The sequence below is a fragment of the Cygnus olor genome, chromosome 15 (genome assembly GCF_009769625.2).
Source record: "Cygnus olor isolate bCygOlo1 chromosome 15, bCygOlo1.pri.v2, whole genome shotgun sequence".
NCBI lineage: Eukaryota > Metazoa > Chordata > Aves > Anseriformes > Anatidae > Cygnus > Cygnus olor.
The window spans coordinates 6,472,150-6,488,809 of record NC_049183.1 but is presented as its reverse complement, the minus strand read 5'-3'; the positions used below and the strand labels follow the sequence as shown (position 1 = coordinate 6,488,809).

At 46.2% G+C, this 16,660-nt stretch overlaps 1 protein-coding gene across 4 annotated transcripts in view; it reads right to left on the bottom strand.

Annotated features, from left to right (window-relative positions):
- Positions 1 to 16,660, bottom strand: part of MGRN1 (mahogunin ring finger 1) — a 56,816-nt gene that overhangs the window by 13,677 nt on the left and 26,479 nt on the right. For all 4 annotated transcript variants that reach the window (XM_040575324.1, XM_040575323.1, XM_040575322.1 and 1 more), the window contains exons 5-8: positions 15,323 to 15,440; positions 11,111 to 11,177; positions 7,168 to 7,220; positions 3,806 to 3,853 (exon numbers count right to left, since the gene is read on the bottom strand). In XM_040575324.1, coding sequence (XP_040431258.1) covers positions 3,806 to 3,853; positions 7,168 to 7,220; positions 11,111 to 11,177; positions 15,323 to 15,440 — 286 coding nt within the window. The remainder of the gene's footprint in view (positions 1 to 3,805; positions 3,854 to 7,167; positions 7,221 to 11,110; positions 11,178 to 15,322; positions 15,441 to 16,660) is intronic.

Sequence of the window (16,660 nt, the reverse complement as noted above, 5' to 3'; positions counted from 1 at the left end):
GTGCAGATGCTACACTAGTTTCAGTGGTACTGTGTGTTCTTCTAGCAAGAGCTTGCTTCTATTTTAAAAGCCATAAGAGAGAACATATAAGCATTAAATTTTACAAACTGCCAAGGAAAAAAAAAAAGTACCCACAACCAAACACTGAGTGGGAAGGATACATGCTCTGCCAGTAAAGACAGACAAGCACACACTGTTTCACTGCAGGAGTCAGCTAACCATATTGTGGTAGGGTGGGAACTTCCCTAGAGAGCACTTCCAGCACGACAGTCCTCCATTTGGGAAGTCCGGAGTGCTAAATGGAGAATGGAGCACACGGGGCATTAGTGTGCACGATAATGCAGCACCGATTCAGAGAGCTCACAGACATGTAAGTACTGTCATTAAAAAAAAAAAAAAGACAAGATAAACAAACTGCTTTTCGTCAGCTCATGAATGCAGTGTTTGTCTCTGAGCAGAAGAAAATGTGAGAAAGGTACGGCTGGCATCACGCTGCTCTGCTCCACAGAGCTAGGCAGCCTTTTCCAGCAGAGCACACAAGCTCCCCCTTCAGAAGCATGGCTCTTCTGGATGTTCCCACTACAAACCTGCCTCTGCATGCTCTGTGGACTCCTTTCTGGAACCATCTCTGACTGTCAACAACACGTGTGGCACCTAGCCAGGAACTACGCTGCAACAAAGCCGAGTTAAGTGCTGAGGAGCAGAGGGCTCAGAACAGACATCGGGCTGGAGCAGCCAGTAACTCACCACCAGCACTGGGATAAAGCTTGGACAGCAAGGGCTAATATTGCTTTCACTGGGCACGAGCGAGTCTGAAGGACAGGCTGTGACTGCACAGCACTGCTGAGACAGACAGTGAATTACTGCACACGGTTTGTATATGCACGAGTAACTGATACCATTTGGTGGCTCGTTTCTGACCTGGGACATCTCCGAGCAAATGACTCATCCCTGAGCTCATCAGAAAGTGTCTAATCAAGACACTTAATAACCTTCTTGGTACTGAAAGGCCATTTAATTCAGGTGAGAGAAATCCTAGCCATCATTCATTAGCAGCTCAAGTCGAACACAAAGCAGAAACACGGCACACACCGAAGGGTGAAGGGATCACCCATCAGCACGCACCCTGCAGCAAGGCTGGGGGTGCCGTCCTGATGGCCTCACCGGGCCCCTTCCTGGGACAGATGCCTCAGTGCAACTCAAGTTCCAGGGCACAGCCCAAGAGCCGGGTAAAAGAGCAGCAACACATGGGCAGCCCGTGTGGATGGCCTGAAGGATCGCTGACTTCCAGCTCCAAAGGTCAAGGATGAAAAGTGTCCTCTAGCAAGCAGTAGCGATTCACCTTCCTGAAGGCCCACGACAGGGAGATCTGTCTTCTCAGAGAAAGAAACCCTCTCTGTATAGAAGCCTGAGGCTTCCCCCCCATCCTTTTTTTTTTTTTTTTTTTGGAGTGGACTCAAGGGAAAACCAACCAGCTCCCTGTTCTTCCAGCTTGTCTTCCACAGTCATGTAACTGCTGACGGTGGCTGACTGAAAACCACAGCTCATCCTCTGATACATTTCACGTTGCCCTCCCATCTCCCCACACCCCACAGCAAGCAAGCGGAGCAGCTCACACTGGGGCTGCAGCACAGCACTGGCTGCAGGGACCCTGATTTGTGCAGTTCTGGCCAGTCCAGGGAGACCAAACCATGCGACTTCCTGCTGTACTTAACGTTTATTCCAAACTATAATAAACTGTCAAGGGCAAGAAGTTTGCACCTTCTGCCCCAAACACCAACTCCATAAGCACCCAGTTTCAACACAGCTTAGAAATTTTATCCGAAAGCAGTTTGCACGACAGGTCCTGCAGACAGAAAGCCATTTGCAGCTGCTGCTTTGAGGCAGCCAGTTTGCATCTGCATCAGGAAAGGGACTGTTCATCCTAACACAGTCATCGGACAAGATAACATGCTGGAACAAAAAAGGCGACCAGAAGTCAGAGCAAAACGATTTTTAGAGAACAAAAGGGAAGACTGTCTGTCAGTTCATCCATACTGGGAGCTAGTTCTTGAAAACAGGGTAGTCCAAAGTACTGTAGAAGTGCCTGAGGAAGAGGAGGGAGCACTAAAAAGCCAGGAACCGAAGTACGCCTGGAGGAGGTAAAGCTGGAGAAGATGAGGAGCTTCAGAGTGTAAAGTTTGGGGAGTGGAGGAGAAACAGACAATGCAAAAATGCATTTCTGCAGCATGAAGCACGAATCTAACCTTATCCGTGATTATCCCTCCTGGGTGACAACGCACATACTGTATGTTCAGGAACAACAATGAAAAGGAGGCCACTGCATGGTGTGTGTACTGCAGTGAGGACGGAGGTCACAAGGATGGCAACAGCCAAGTTTCCAAGCAACACGGAAGTAATCACAAGACGTGGGAAGAATCCAGACAAATCTAGTGAGTAATTCTCAGGCCTGACAAGAGCTCCAGCAATGAAAAGGATTACTACCAACGGGCGCAGGAATGGTGGGAGGAAGCTGGTCAGGTACTGAAAGTCCCCTCACCTCAGTCAAGTTATATGCAAATAAAAGCAAAATAAAAAAAGCAAATAAAAGCAAAATAAAGCAAATAAAGCACTGCTCTGTGAGAACGAGCGACCACCAGAGATCCCACTGCTCTCAGTACAACATGATCTGCTGAATTCCTGCCTCTTAATTCGTGCCTCTTAAGGCCATGCACCAGGTTCACATCAGCTTGAGATGACCTAACCTGAAGAGCATTATCCTTCATACAAACACAAGATGCATACTGAAGCCGTCAGGCTATTTAAGAGTTTTTCAGGAATCAGGGTGTCTCCCAGACACACTTGACCAGCTCACTCCTATCTTTTACATTCTCTCTTCTCTTTCTCCAAGACATTTCAATTTGATCCTTGCAGCAGAATCACTGCTAAGTTTCCTTTCAGAAGCTTAAACTCTTAGCAATCTTAGCAGTTTGCAGTTGCTTATGTATCTCCCTCTGTGCAAGACAGCATGCAATTACAGTCTTGATAAGGCTTTGCACAGCTTCTGTGCATCACACCACACTGGGCTGGGCTAAAGAGAGCTCTGGAACCCTTAACATTCTCCTGTTTGCCAGTCTCCCTTCTGCCCTTCCCCTTATAACGTGTGCCTCAGTCCCTTGGGACATCTCCAAAGATACTATGGACACGAAAAGGAAGCTTGTGTGGGGAGAAGACGTACACAAGATCCCCCAGTACCTTAACATACATGCATGTGGAAATCTAGCAGTTTTCTGCCTCCAGGTAGGACTCGGTAAAAGATATCCTTCCACAGCACAAAACACAGAACCTAAAGTGACCGGGCAGCGTGGGAAGACAGATGTGCTTCACATTACTAACGCACACAGCGCTTAAGCTCACTTATGCAAACCTAATTTATGTGCACCTATGCAGAGATGGAAATATCAGTTCTGTGCTACATCTAGCGGGGCTCCGCCAGTTCTGTATTCAAGCAACAAACACATGCAAGGCAGGAACGTATATGGAAGCCTGGATCTACACATAGTGCCTGACTCCCAGAGAAGGACAAAGAGACCCACACAATTGCTCAGCCAGTCCCATGCTGCTGTATTTGTTCCCCAACACACCCAGCTGCACAACATCTAACCTAACATTAAGCAGCAGCTCGTGCCTTTGCTTCTGTTATCAGAGCTAACCAGCAGAGATCTCAGGCTCTTGGTGAACTAACATCAAAGCTTCCCATTGGGTACAGCTGGGTATCTGTGGGACACCAGTAAATGTCTTTACTGAACAGGAAACAGGTACTTACGATCTGCTTCTGCTTTAATGGCTTCACAGAGAAACTGCCATCAACATGCTAGGAGGAAAAAAAAAAAGAAATGCATTAAACAGTCAAAGTGTACAAATTAAGACAGACTCACGACCAAAATTGACTGCTAGCTAAGGGAAGGGTGGCACATATGTCTAACCAGGACAACCTGACTAGCAATCATTCCCAGCAGGCAGAGGAATGGGATGTCGGAGTGCTCCTGGTCCGGTCCAGCGCGGAGCTACGTGGACTTGGCTCAAGTTAAACCTGGCTGAAGTGGGCTGGAGCATACACAAAAATCCACTGGCACACCGGGTGCTTTCAGGTTGCAAGCAGTTCAGCTGGGTGCAAACACTTCTTCAACAAGTCCAGCGACATTTGGCAGGAGATATTTGTTAACACGCTAGATAACATCCAGAGTCAGAGCCATTCTTGAGGCCAGAGCCCCAAGAAAGCCGGGGGTGGCACGAGGCTGAGCAGAAGACTTGTCCACTAGATGCAGTCTAAAACAAGTGCTCCACATCACCACCTTCAGAGATGCAGTGACCACCTGTGGCATTTCATTTGCTCGGTGGCAGCAGGCACAGCTGGAACAATCCTGCATATACCTGGTGTTAGGCGGTGTGCTACTTCTATTTTCTCCAGCATCCATATGGGCCAAATAAACCCAATCAAACTAACTCTTCCCCTGGAATACTGAGAGCAGGGAAGGAGGTTCAGGGGAAACTCCAGCAGGCCCTGCTGGTGTGAACAGTTGCAGACACGGATCTGTTTGCTGAATTAGTTTCAGACGAAAGAGACGACAACGTTACACCAAAAGACAAAACAGTCACGTTTTCCAGGCAAACACAAAGTGTCAAGTGCCAAGTTTCTGCCTTTGAGAGACCTACAAGGCCAGTGTCAGGGTTACTATTCTGCTCTTAAAGATGCACACGAATAGCAAGTTACCAAGGTCTGCTGGTCTATCAGTTCTCTGAGAATGCTCTAGCAATCAGGAGCAGTGCTTATTAGCAAGAACCTCCTCTTGGATTTATGTACCTATACTTCAAAAGCTGCAATTATTCTAAGGATGGGGAATACATTTTAATTAAGCAGCGAAGAGAAAGAACTCAACAAGCACTTTGCCCTCTGACCTTTAATAAAAACAAAGATTTGGATCTTGTTTTAAGCATTCAGCTGAAAGATCAGACACAAGAATTGGCCCCACTGGACAGCATCTCCCTCTCACAGCACACAGACTGGAAAAAGAAGGGAAGCAGTTTCATTCCTTGAGCTGAGACCTGGACACTGAACATAAGACAGCACTGAGGGAATGGCCTGACCAGCTGCAGTTGGTTCCATTTTGTTGTATCTTTGTTCAGCTCTCTGAACACAAAGGGACATTTGCCTCTGCATGATCCATGGAAATTAGCTATAATCCTTGAAATCCTTCTTGCAGAGCTGGAGCAGTTCAAGCCACTTTCCAAACTCATTAGTCAGAAGTTTCCAAAGCTTCACTTTTGCCCTCATATTAATACATTCCCAATACTCACCAGACCACTCTGCAGGGATTGGCACTATTTTCCTCCCCCAGAGCCAGCTGCATTACTGTTTGCTCAGGGTTTACAGCTGTCTGGGACTGAAAACATTACTGAACTGGAAACCATCACAACAGCTATAACAATCTCCAGCATATTTAACACGCACAGGTAAATGTGGCACCTACTCATGCCAGTCACAGCCTAGGTGCTATTTTTCACAACTGTGGGGACGAAACTTGCTCCACTGGAAGATGCCTCAGGGATGGATATTTCTGTAAGGCACGATTATCAAGTGCTGGCCATGGGATGCTAGAACGGGAAGCTGGGAAAAATCCAAGTCCAAGGGAGAGCTCTGCTCCCTGACCGCAGAGGCTGGGCTTACTTACTGCAACAGCGCTAGGTTTGGATACGTGGAAAACAATTAGACACACTCCTCGTAAGTAAAAACTATACTTGCTTTACTAGATCCAGAACAATCTGAACCTAGCTACAACCAAAAATCTCTCAAGGAAGCAGCCATAGGAACACAGGTGAGTCTCACAGATGGGGAAGGTAAACACATATGGAATACTTCACAATCAGGTTGCAACATGCAGGAAGCTCGCAGTCTCATCTGCTTTTCTTTCCTCAGAAATGGCTGACCATTCCTTTTGCAAGGCTAGGAGGTCTCTGTCTACAGTGCTGTTCCACCAAGAGGGCTCCAAACTCTACAGCCTTGGCCAGTGCCTGCTGCCCACGCCGTCCTCTCCCAGGTGCTGCTGAACAATGAGTGAGGGATTCCAGAGTGTTCAGTATTCGGTATCAGCTGGATGAGGCAACTAGAAGAACAACAACCCTGCCCTAGTTCCAGGGGTGCAGCAGCTGCCCATCTCATTTCTCACAAATCCTTAATTGTCTGGAGTAAGTTCAACACATACTAAGTCCAACAAAAAAAAGTGACTGGAACACTCAGAGCATCTTCCAACCACAGGGCTTCCTGAGGACTGACTGTGCTTCCCAGGCCTTCTGACTCAGCTTGTCACCATCCACACTATCCAGCTAGGAGGAGCAGGATTAAGACCTGGCAACTTACTCCTGGACATGGCAGGAACCAAGCAGACCGAGGAGAAGTCAGCCCACATGCCAGCCTAGAAGTGTAGAGTCCCTACCAGCACAGCATTGATGCTGCATCCCTCTACATGCCCAACTCTGCTCCAGCATCTCTTGCCTCATCTTAGGACGTCATTATATGTGTCGCTTGCCCAGGACATGTCTGCAGTATTACCCCAGAGACAACATGGAGTGGTTATAGATCTTGTAACTGTTTGCATGGTCCAGGTACCATGGGAAGAGACATTTATCACTGCCTGTGCTTAGCCTCACCGTATAGGTGGCCGTCTGCTACATATAAACACACCACTGAAAAGTGGTAGAGTTCTAAGTCTTTATGCAGGATGTAACCTAACTCCTTAAAAGGGCTTGGTCCTACTTGTAAACTAAGGCCAAACAATGGTGCAACAGGCTCTGGACACAGCAGATCCAGTTTTGCAAACTGATCACAAGGCCCTGGTAAACTGCATGGTAGCAGCCTTGGTCAACACTCACCACTCTCAAACATCACAGACACCAAGGCACACCCTCTCCCCACGCACAGGAAACACCAGCTACCATCAGCTGACTGACCAGCTCAGGTACAAATGATAATTACAGGCTGCACAGCAGTTGCTGCAAGCAATAGCACTCAGGAACCCCAGTCACAGGCCAGGACTCCATTGTGCTAAGTGGTATATAAATACAAACTAATGACCCATGGAAAGGTTTACGTATACAATTACATGGACAGAGGGAAAATAACTCATTTACCTTTTCAAATGCAGCCAGAAGAACATGGGCGTGACCTGTCACCTCAACCACCACTGCAAAGAGAAAACAGTCCTGGTTAAGCCTTGAAAACAACACAAGCACAACACCACCATGAGCTGAATTTTAGTCTATTTACTAAAACGGACTAAACTGCCACCTATTGCATCCTCATCTCCTCTAGCAGTTTAAAAGAAGGAGGACCTGGGGAACTACATATGGGTCAGCCTCACCATGATCCCTGGGAAGGTGATGGAACAACTAATCCTGGAAACTATTTCCAGGCACACGAAGGAGAAGAAAAGCCTCATGAGCAGTCAGCACGGATTCACCAAGGGGAATTCATGCCTAAGCAACCTGATAAGCTTCTATAACGAATGATCTGCCTGATGGACGAGGGGAGAACAGTGGATATTATCTTCCTGGATGTCAGTAAGGCCTTTGACACTATTCCCCATAAGACCCTCAGAGAGAAGCTGCTGAAGTATGGGCTGGACGGACAGTGAGGTGGATCAAAAATCGTCTGAACAGCCAGACCCAGGGAGCAGAGGTCAGTAGCACGAAGTCTAGTTGGAGGCCAGTAATTATCAGAGTACTCCAGGGGTCAATAGTGCATCCAGTCCTTTTGACATCTTCATTAATGACTGGGATGATGGGGTAGGGTGCACCCTCAGTAAATTCGCAGACAACACAAAACTGAGAGTGGCTGGGTCACCAAAGGCTCACGCTGCCATCCAGGCGGACTTCAGCAGGCTGGAGAAATGGCTGACAAAAATCTTAGCAAGTTCCACAAGAAGTGCAGAGTCCTGCACCTGGGGAGGAACACCAGCTGGAAAGCAGCTTGACAGAAAAGGCCCTGGGAGTCCTGGTGGACACCAAGCTGAACATGCGTCAGCCGCATGCCCTTGCTGCCGAGACGACTAATGGTGTTCTTGGCTGCAAGGTGAAGTATCGCCAGAAGGCCAAGAGAGGCCTTCCCCTCTACTCAGCACTCCTGAGGCCACACCAGGAGTGCCGTGTCCATTTCTGCCTCTCCCCCCCACCCCTCACCCAGTTGAGTTTGGTTCACCTCACAGTCCTGAGTGACAACAAAACCCAGCAGGACTGTGGTGGGCCCTACAAAGACCTGGCCTTCATCTACCTGCCTTGGTTATACTGGTGCTACAAACTACACCGCTTTGTTTCCAGAGGGTGGAAAGGGAAAGTAAAACAAAGCTCAGTGGGGTTCTGCTCCTCCCTCATATTCCTGTTTTTAATTACCTGAGTATGTCACAGAGATGAATAAATCCATCTGGTGTAACAGCAATTGGCAGCCCTTCCAGCCCTGGTACATACCACTTTATTACCATCTAATCCTACATGCTTGTAAAACCTTTATTTCTCATATCATTTTTGGACAGGAAAACATCTCTGTCCAGTTATCTGATTTATTCCTCAGTGACATATATCCTGCCTTCCCTCTTCTAACCCTGAGGCCTCCCTCTTAATACAACAGCATTCGGAAGAGGCTGTCAGAGGTTTCTGGACTGCATTCGTGGCACCCTCTGCACATAAAAACACAAGGAAACACAGGTGCCAAGTAGGGGAAACCAAGGCACAATCCCGACTTCTCTGGCTGAAAACCCTGAAGTTCTGTTTAGCTCCAGCTGATCGGACTCTTTTGCCTAGCTACATTCAGACTCATTGTATGGGAATGGGAGGCAGAGGTCTTGGAGGAGTCACTGAAGGAGGGAAAGGTATGTCACCACCTTGCCCCACCTAGGCCTAGGGGAATCTGTGCTCAGCACATGCAGAAGAGCGTACACATGCTACTATGAGTTCTGTGCCAGGAAGGTAACAGCTGAAGGAAATGACTCGTGATGTCTAAAAGGGATGGGAGCATCATAGCTTCTTTTGGGCCCCCAGAACAGCAGAGGCAATAAGGGGAACCATTCACTGGATTCTGGCACAGAGACTGTGTTTGGAAACAGCAGAACATGGGATAAGGGTCCAAGCCTGCAGATTTGCTGGATAATTTACTGCAAGAACAGTCAGAGCAATTAGGGTGCAATCAGGAACGTAATGGCACATAGAAAAGAGGGCTAAAGCTGGGTATTCAGCTGCATGCTCCCTCCCTGCCAGCCAAGAGCTAGTCTGTTCTAGCTCACTCAGTACATGAAATTCAGGACCCTGACTGCAGTCTGAATAGCCAAGAAGAGATAAGAGATAATGCTTCCCTTCATATCCCGCTCACTCAAGCAATGCATACAGCTGGAGCTGCACGGCACCTTCCATCCATCAAGGATTTCCGTACCTTTCATTGAGAGCAATTCCACTGACAGGAATGGCGAGTGATAATATTACAAGCTCAACTTCAAGGAATGCAAACATCTTGTGTCAGAATTCAGTCCAAACCAACATCTTGCTGACTGCTGTTTTAATTTGCCATTCAAATTTATTTAACACAAGTAGTTACAGGCTGGCTGTAATTTTCAAGGTACTCCAAACACATAAGGCCAGCTTGTTCCAGTCTCACCAGTTTAAAAAGAACCAGAATACACAACAATTTCCTCCTATCTCACTCGAGCGTCACATATTTTTGTGCTGATATTCTTTCCAGGAGAGGATTTAAAAGCAGTATGCCTTTCCAGGTTATTAAAATAGATGACAGTACACTACTGGCTTAGAGCAGACATGGTATGTGCATAAATGTATGCTTCCCATGCTGCCTCCTGTTCTGTTTTTGGTCTTTCTAGAATTGCCCACCATAAGAAAGTACAAATATGTTGGCAAAAGCTCAATAAACAGTGGAAGGTGCTTTATATCTATGGTCAAGAAATATATATATATATATTCCTATGTATGTCAGCATTATTAACAGTGCCTGAAATCACTAAAAATAGATGCATTTTAAAAGTAATTTCTTTTATGTTGCACTATGCTTTGTTAGTCACACTTTAAATCGGTTCATCCAGCTCTGTCTCACTTTGCTCAGAGGACTGTAAAATAATGCAGATCGTTTCTGGTCACTTTCACATAAGAAGCAGAGCACAGTAATTGCAATAAATAATACCATCAACAATGTTTTTTTTCCCTTTCTCATTCTTCTTAAATTTTGTACAAAAAGTTGCAAAAGCAGAAGTGAAATGTTGGTCCTACTGACCACAACAGCCACCAATTTTAGGGAAAATATGACTTTCTTGTGCTCCTTTCATTGCCAATGCTCAGAATGAGTGCAAACACACAGAGCCCAAAAGCACACCCTAAGGAAAATATTGTGCAAGGTAATTAACAATCTAAACATTTACTGGCCACTCCTCTCTAAAAGGGCTGCGTGCTTCAAAAGTTTTCAGCAATATTATTTCCCATCAAAGGTTATGCACCTTTATTGTAACCGTTCAGCTACCTTTGGAAAAAAAAAAAAAAGAATTTAAAACTGTTGAACTGTATTTGGTTGAACACTGGCCTGAGGATTTTAAGGACCTTTCTTTTTCTCTGACCTTTCCTACCGGAAGGCCCACCAACCCTACAATTAGCTAGAGCTTTTACAAAGATAACTTAAACCTCACAGGGGGAGAAGAGACCAACTCCATCCTTGCATTATAATTCTACAAATGTAAAACTCAGAGAGAGGGAGTCATTTGTTCCAATTTGGGCTGGGCAATGGTGGCAGAGTTAGGACCTAACCCTAGGTCTCCTAAACACTACTCCAACACTAACTAGCTGGCCATTTTTCCTGTCAAAAATGGAAGTTTTCTTTGAAAGTATGTTTTTATGTAAGAGTCTGTGGTTAGACAGACCCTTTTAATTAAGTGAGATTTAAGAGGAATTTTTATTCTGGAAAAGCTACCCAAACCTTTGCTGTTTGTAAAATGTTTTCACTGTTGGAGAATGAGGCCTTCCCTGAAGGGTCACGTAACCTGCAGGAGAGCCAGAAGAATACTGAGTGAGAACAAGCCATGCTTACCATCCCCTTCATCCACCACCGCTCGGATGACCACAGGAAACACACCGCGGTCCAAGTCAAAGTTCAGCTGAGGGAAAAGAAACAAGATGAGTTTAGACAATTCACACCAGGCTGAAGACTTGCAATAGTGTTAGCATCAAAGGAATGAAGTTACAGGATATCAAGCTCTGACCTACAAGAGCAGCAGCCTGGTGCAGCAGAAGCCTGGGGCTTTTCCCACCAAAGGCTGTGAGGCTGTACTACTGTCCTGGCCGTGCCAGCAGGGCCTCTGAGATGATGAGACTTCAGCAAGCACTACTTCGGCAAACACTACGGCTCAGAAACTTCTCCATTATTTGTTGATGAAGTAACCCTTTCTGATGGGCCTACAATCCCTGGTATCAAATGAACACACTGAACTCCTGATAGAGCAGGAAGATGTAAAATTCAGACAACAGCTTTTGAAGGAAGTCCACTAGGGAGATGACACTAAACGCCAACAGTGGCTAGTGAAGCAAAGGATCTCAGTCTGAATTTTCTCAGTAATTCATATACCCTAAAATCTCCTGTATGATTTGTAGCTGGACAAGTTGCTCAAAATAGAACAGCTGTACACATTATGCTCTCTACACTAAAAACAAAAACAAAAAAAACACTCTTACATGAAGTTCTTGAAGATGTAGAAAGAATGTCAAGCTCACACCAAATTTTAAAGAAATATCAGACTGACCTCCATCTCTTGACATGTTATGAAATTCAGATCCTTGACCTTCTGATGGACAAGAGTGAAAATTTAAGATCTCACTTGAGTGAAAGGAAAAGAGGCTCAATTTTTTCCTTTGTCTTGCACTTCATTAAGCACTTCATTAAGCACTTCAAAAGCTCCATGTGATCTTATAAACACAAGAAAAATGCAACCTTACAAACACTGTCCTAAGCCAGGAATGGAGTGGCTCAGAAACTGGATTTCTGGTGTTTTCTGTTAACTACTGACTTGGTTTTCTCATCTTATCTCATGCCCAGAGAGAAGATGTCATTTCACCATGGTGCTCCAGGTAGTCTGTTTTCAGTTTCCCTGTGACAACTGAGACTCAGTTCAAAGCACCACAGCAGCGTTCAAGTAGTGCTTTAGAGCCTCCTGCTCCTTCCCCATGCCCTAGCACCAATTGTGGTGCGATTTCCTCCAGCCAGTCTCTCAAAAGATAAATTATTCGGATAATCTTGGTCACTGGCACAAATGGTAACCCAGAGCACCCAGACTGGATGTGATGCAAGGCAACCCTCACTGCAAGCCTTAGTATTGCTGAAAATGGTTCCTCCTCTAATGAACTGCAATCTAAACGTTCACCCTGAAGTGAATGATGACGGTACACGGGGACGTGATACACCCTGGCACCGACCACCAAGTGTGCCGTAGCTCATCACCCGCGTGGCTGCACCTCTGCTAAGAGCTGCACGCACAGGCTTTGGACTACAAGAACTTGCCAGCCTTCCATGGGACGTGTGGGAGAAGAGGAAATCCCGAGGTTACCATTCTTCTATCAGTAGCTGTAAGCTACTTGCTGCAGAAGCTGAGTGGCCCAGAGACATGTAACCTGCACGTGCCTGTTCTAGAAACAACTCTTAGCTGCATTATGAAGCTTTGTACATGCACATATCTGTTCATATGTGCATATCCAATTTCAAACGGAAAGCCTGTGCTGGAAGACCTTATGGGTTGACCCTTGCTGTCTCGGCTAGTCTCCAAACCTGAGGGACACTTATTTTTGTTCTTTGTATAACAATTTTCTTCCTCCTTCAAACTACCAGAATCTCCTTCCAAAAAAGCAGAGTAACACAGAGAACGTAAAGATCTCATTTAACCTCTCAGTACTTGTTAGAAGAGATTCATAGAGCCACTATTTTCTATTTTGCATTTTGGAACTATTATAGCATGCCAGAGTGAAAAAAATAAAATTCACTAAGGACAATTGATTAACACTGCTGAAAGAAGCTTATGGCTTTGCCTTGTGCTCTGATTTATTACTGTAAGACAAAAGCTACTTTTTGTCCGCTTGAAGGGAAAGTCACATCAGAGTAAAGCAACCAATTGTGGTTGCTTTATGATATAAACTTTTTCATTCTCAGACACTCTCTTTAAGGGTCCATCTCACAATCATTTTTAGGGACCTGAAAATAACTGTCAACACAAGTCTTAGACTACAGTTTGCAAGCAAACCGATATGTTACAAAAACAAAGTAAATTGTGTTTTTATAAAGTTTTTCCACATAACAACTCAACGTAACACTATTTTCCGTTCTGTTGGCCAGCCAAAAACTACATCATATGTGAGCACTACACCGAGCAAAAATATGAACGAAATCTTTATTATTTTTGACAACACTAACAATGAAGTTGGAAAGCAACCTGAAGCATGTAATTGTACACAGCTGAATGATAACACTCTGCCAGCTGTCAGATAAAAGTGCTGCATTTCAATGGACAATTAGGAAGATTTAGCATTTTACTGGACTTAAGAGGAAAAAGAATAACAGCCAAAATGGGAGAAGAAACTCTTCTGATTCACGCTGCTTGTTCCACATTTTCTCCACAACCAGAGCCCCCATAAAACCAATGACAAAGATCAGAGGATGCAGCAGAATCAAGCAAAGGGGACTAGAAGCTTACTTTTCCACAGCGTCTCTCCCTCTAAGCTATCCAAGGGACATGACTTTGGTACTCAAATTAAAACCTTGCTGGCAGGAACAAAAATGAAAATTAGGTTTCTCTATTTCTTTAAGAAGAAAGGGATCTGAGCTCCTACTTTTCAGCTCTCTCAGATGACAGAAGGGGTTGAAAAACAGCTCTTCCAGGCTTTTGTAGGCTGAACTTGTGAAATCATATATTGGCAGAGAAGCCAGGACATCAGGAGACCAGACTCTGCAGGCTCTTGGTAACCACCACAGCATTTGTTAAAGCACGGGACTGATTCTAGTTAAAACTGTAAATTCAAGACAATAGCTATTCAATCTTTTCAAAATACATGGAAGATGACTTTTTTTTTTTTAATAGGTAGTGTTTCCTAACAGGGTCCACATACTCAATGCCCTTATACAGGCCTGGGAGCAGAAATGAGCATTGTATCAGTTTTGATCCGGGAGAGGGGTCTGCAGGAACAAATACATTATCAGTAGCTACAGACCAGCTCCTCTGCATCAGGAATGTCTTAGGGCAATGTCGCACAGAGCAGGTCAAAAACCAAGGCCTCCCTGCCCTGTGTAACATGCAGGGGAAGCCCCTAGGCCAAAGCCTAGAGGCTCGAGAAGCAGAGTTACTGTCTGGGTTGGAATTTTGAAAAGATATCAAAATTAACAGGACTCCATAGACCTTGCTATGTAGCAAAAGCCACAGAGCTTAATTAAAAACAAGCCTTCGCCTGTTTGCAGTTATAGGTTAAACTAAAAGGAGGAAGGCATCCCATTATTCGGTATTAATGCACCAGTGAATCTGCCCTGGAAGGGAGAATATCCCCCTGCAGCACAGTACTGCTTGCTAATAATGCAGGACACAGCCCTTAAACAGAACAGGACTCTTAGAACAGCAGTCTCCAAGCTATTTTGATTTTTCACTCCCATCAGTAAAACAATTTTGGTCATGCACTCCTAATATATGTGTACTGATTTATGAATTATATAAATTTACTACTGAAGTTCTTCTCACCCCCCAGTGAATTGTCTTGCATGCACCACATCTTGGGGACTAGAATCTGGTCTAGAGGAGCAGCAAAAAATAAATAAAAATCAAGACAGACCTTTTCAGAGCTTCTAGCAACTCTATCCCAAGGTAACTGGGAAATATTTAGCAAATGAGCAGGGGCACGTTTGTTCCCATAAGCTCTTTGGCTGGCAGGGAGAACAAGGCTGAAGAGCGGCAGGTTCCTCTTGGAACAGCTCCAGGGCCAATCTCTACAGTCTCCCTCCTACGCCAGCTGTTGGGATGGCAGCTGATCAGTGATATTAGAAATCGCTGCTTTTGGTTTCTTTTCTTTCCTGTTTGCCTCACCTACCTGCCAAGTTCCCAGGCAGTGTTCGTATCTGCTCTTCCCATGGCCCTGTTTGTCTCATACCCACAAAACACACTACAGCAGCTGCGAGTGTGAATATTTCAGCTACATCTCAGAGATACTAGATGGAGACAAGTGCTTTTGGGGCAACAGAGTTGTGGAAAAAAGGGGGCACTAAGAAAAGACTTACCTCATCATCCTTCCAGTCCGAGAAATCAATCTTGAAGGAAGGCAGGGAGAATTGCTGGCTTACCCCTCTCTTGTAATGAACCGTCTCAGACTGCAGAGAGGGATTCTTTGTGCTGTATCTGAAGAAATGGGGGAAAGAAAACTTGCTGTAACAAGTGATTGCTCTCTGCTAGGCTCTCATTCATTCACGCCTGTCTGCCTTTCAGGAATCAAAAGTGGCAGCTCTAAGAGGCAGAGCTGGCAGGGGCTGGCAGCCATTCATCGGGAATACAAAAAGGGAAGGGAAAGGCAAGATGGTGAGCATGGGGAAGGGAAAGCAGCGCGGACAGGCAAGGTCTGATTGGATCCATACTGACCTGCCTGGAAACACCGGGGGTCAGAGGAGTAGTGGGGTGCAGCAGCCTAGCAAAAGCTAGCTCACTAAATCCAGAGCCGAGGCAATGCTGGCTTTCCACCCAGCACATAGTTATTTTCTGCAGGAAACCCAGGAAGAACGAGGAGTGATCAAACAGCGTCAACACACAGCATGGCACCAAAAGCTCTCCCATGCCTCTGCAGGACAGGTCTGCAGTGAGAAACACTGCTTGGCACGGGATCATCCTGGTGGGCAAGGTCCCCTCAGACTGACTCCCCAGTCCTTTACATTCCTCACGTGCTTCCCCGGAGATGCCCCGCGGCGACCAGCACCACTGGAGAGACCCCCATCAGTCCTCCGTGCCACCTAGGGAAGAGTCACAGCTCTCCCGTTGTCTCAAGCCCCGGCACTGACACGCCAAACACCTCTGAGAGAGGGAGCACCGCTACCAGCCAGCACCTTCTGCACGCAGAGCCCACTCGGCACCGTCAGCCCCAGGAGACATTTCACTTCCCGCTGGCCGTCACTGCGTGCCACATGACTCGCAACGGGCTTCAGCGGCAAACCAGGATTTTTTGCCCCTTTCAGGCGGGTGGTTTCCGAGCTGGAGGTGCACAGCCTCTCACAGTGCTGGCTCTGGCACAGGAGGGGAGGCAGTGGACTCCAAAGCGGGGTGGGGACATCTGAAGCTGGTTTTACCTCCAAAGCCTTTGTGCTGTTGTCCTACCAACAGTGTGTTCAGAGCACGTTGGCAAACTGCACAGAAAGCAGAAGAGCCCTCGTCCAACAGGCTGGCACTGCAGAAACAACAGACCTCCCCGAGCACACAGACAGACAGGTCTAGCTCCAGCTCGACAAGAACGATGTTACCAGCCGGTCAGGACGATAGGATGTTCCCCCTTCTACACGCTAACCCTTACTTCCCACACAGAGCTTCATAAAGAGAGCCTGGGAGGGTGCTGGCTTCCAGCCACTGCAAACATC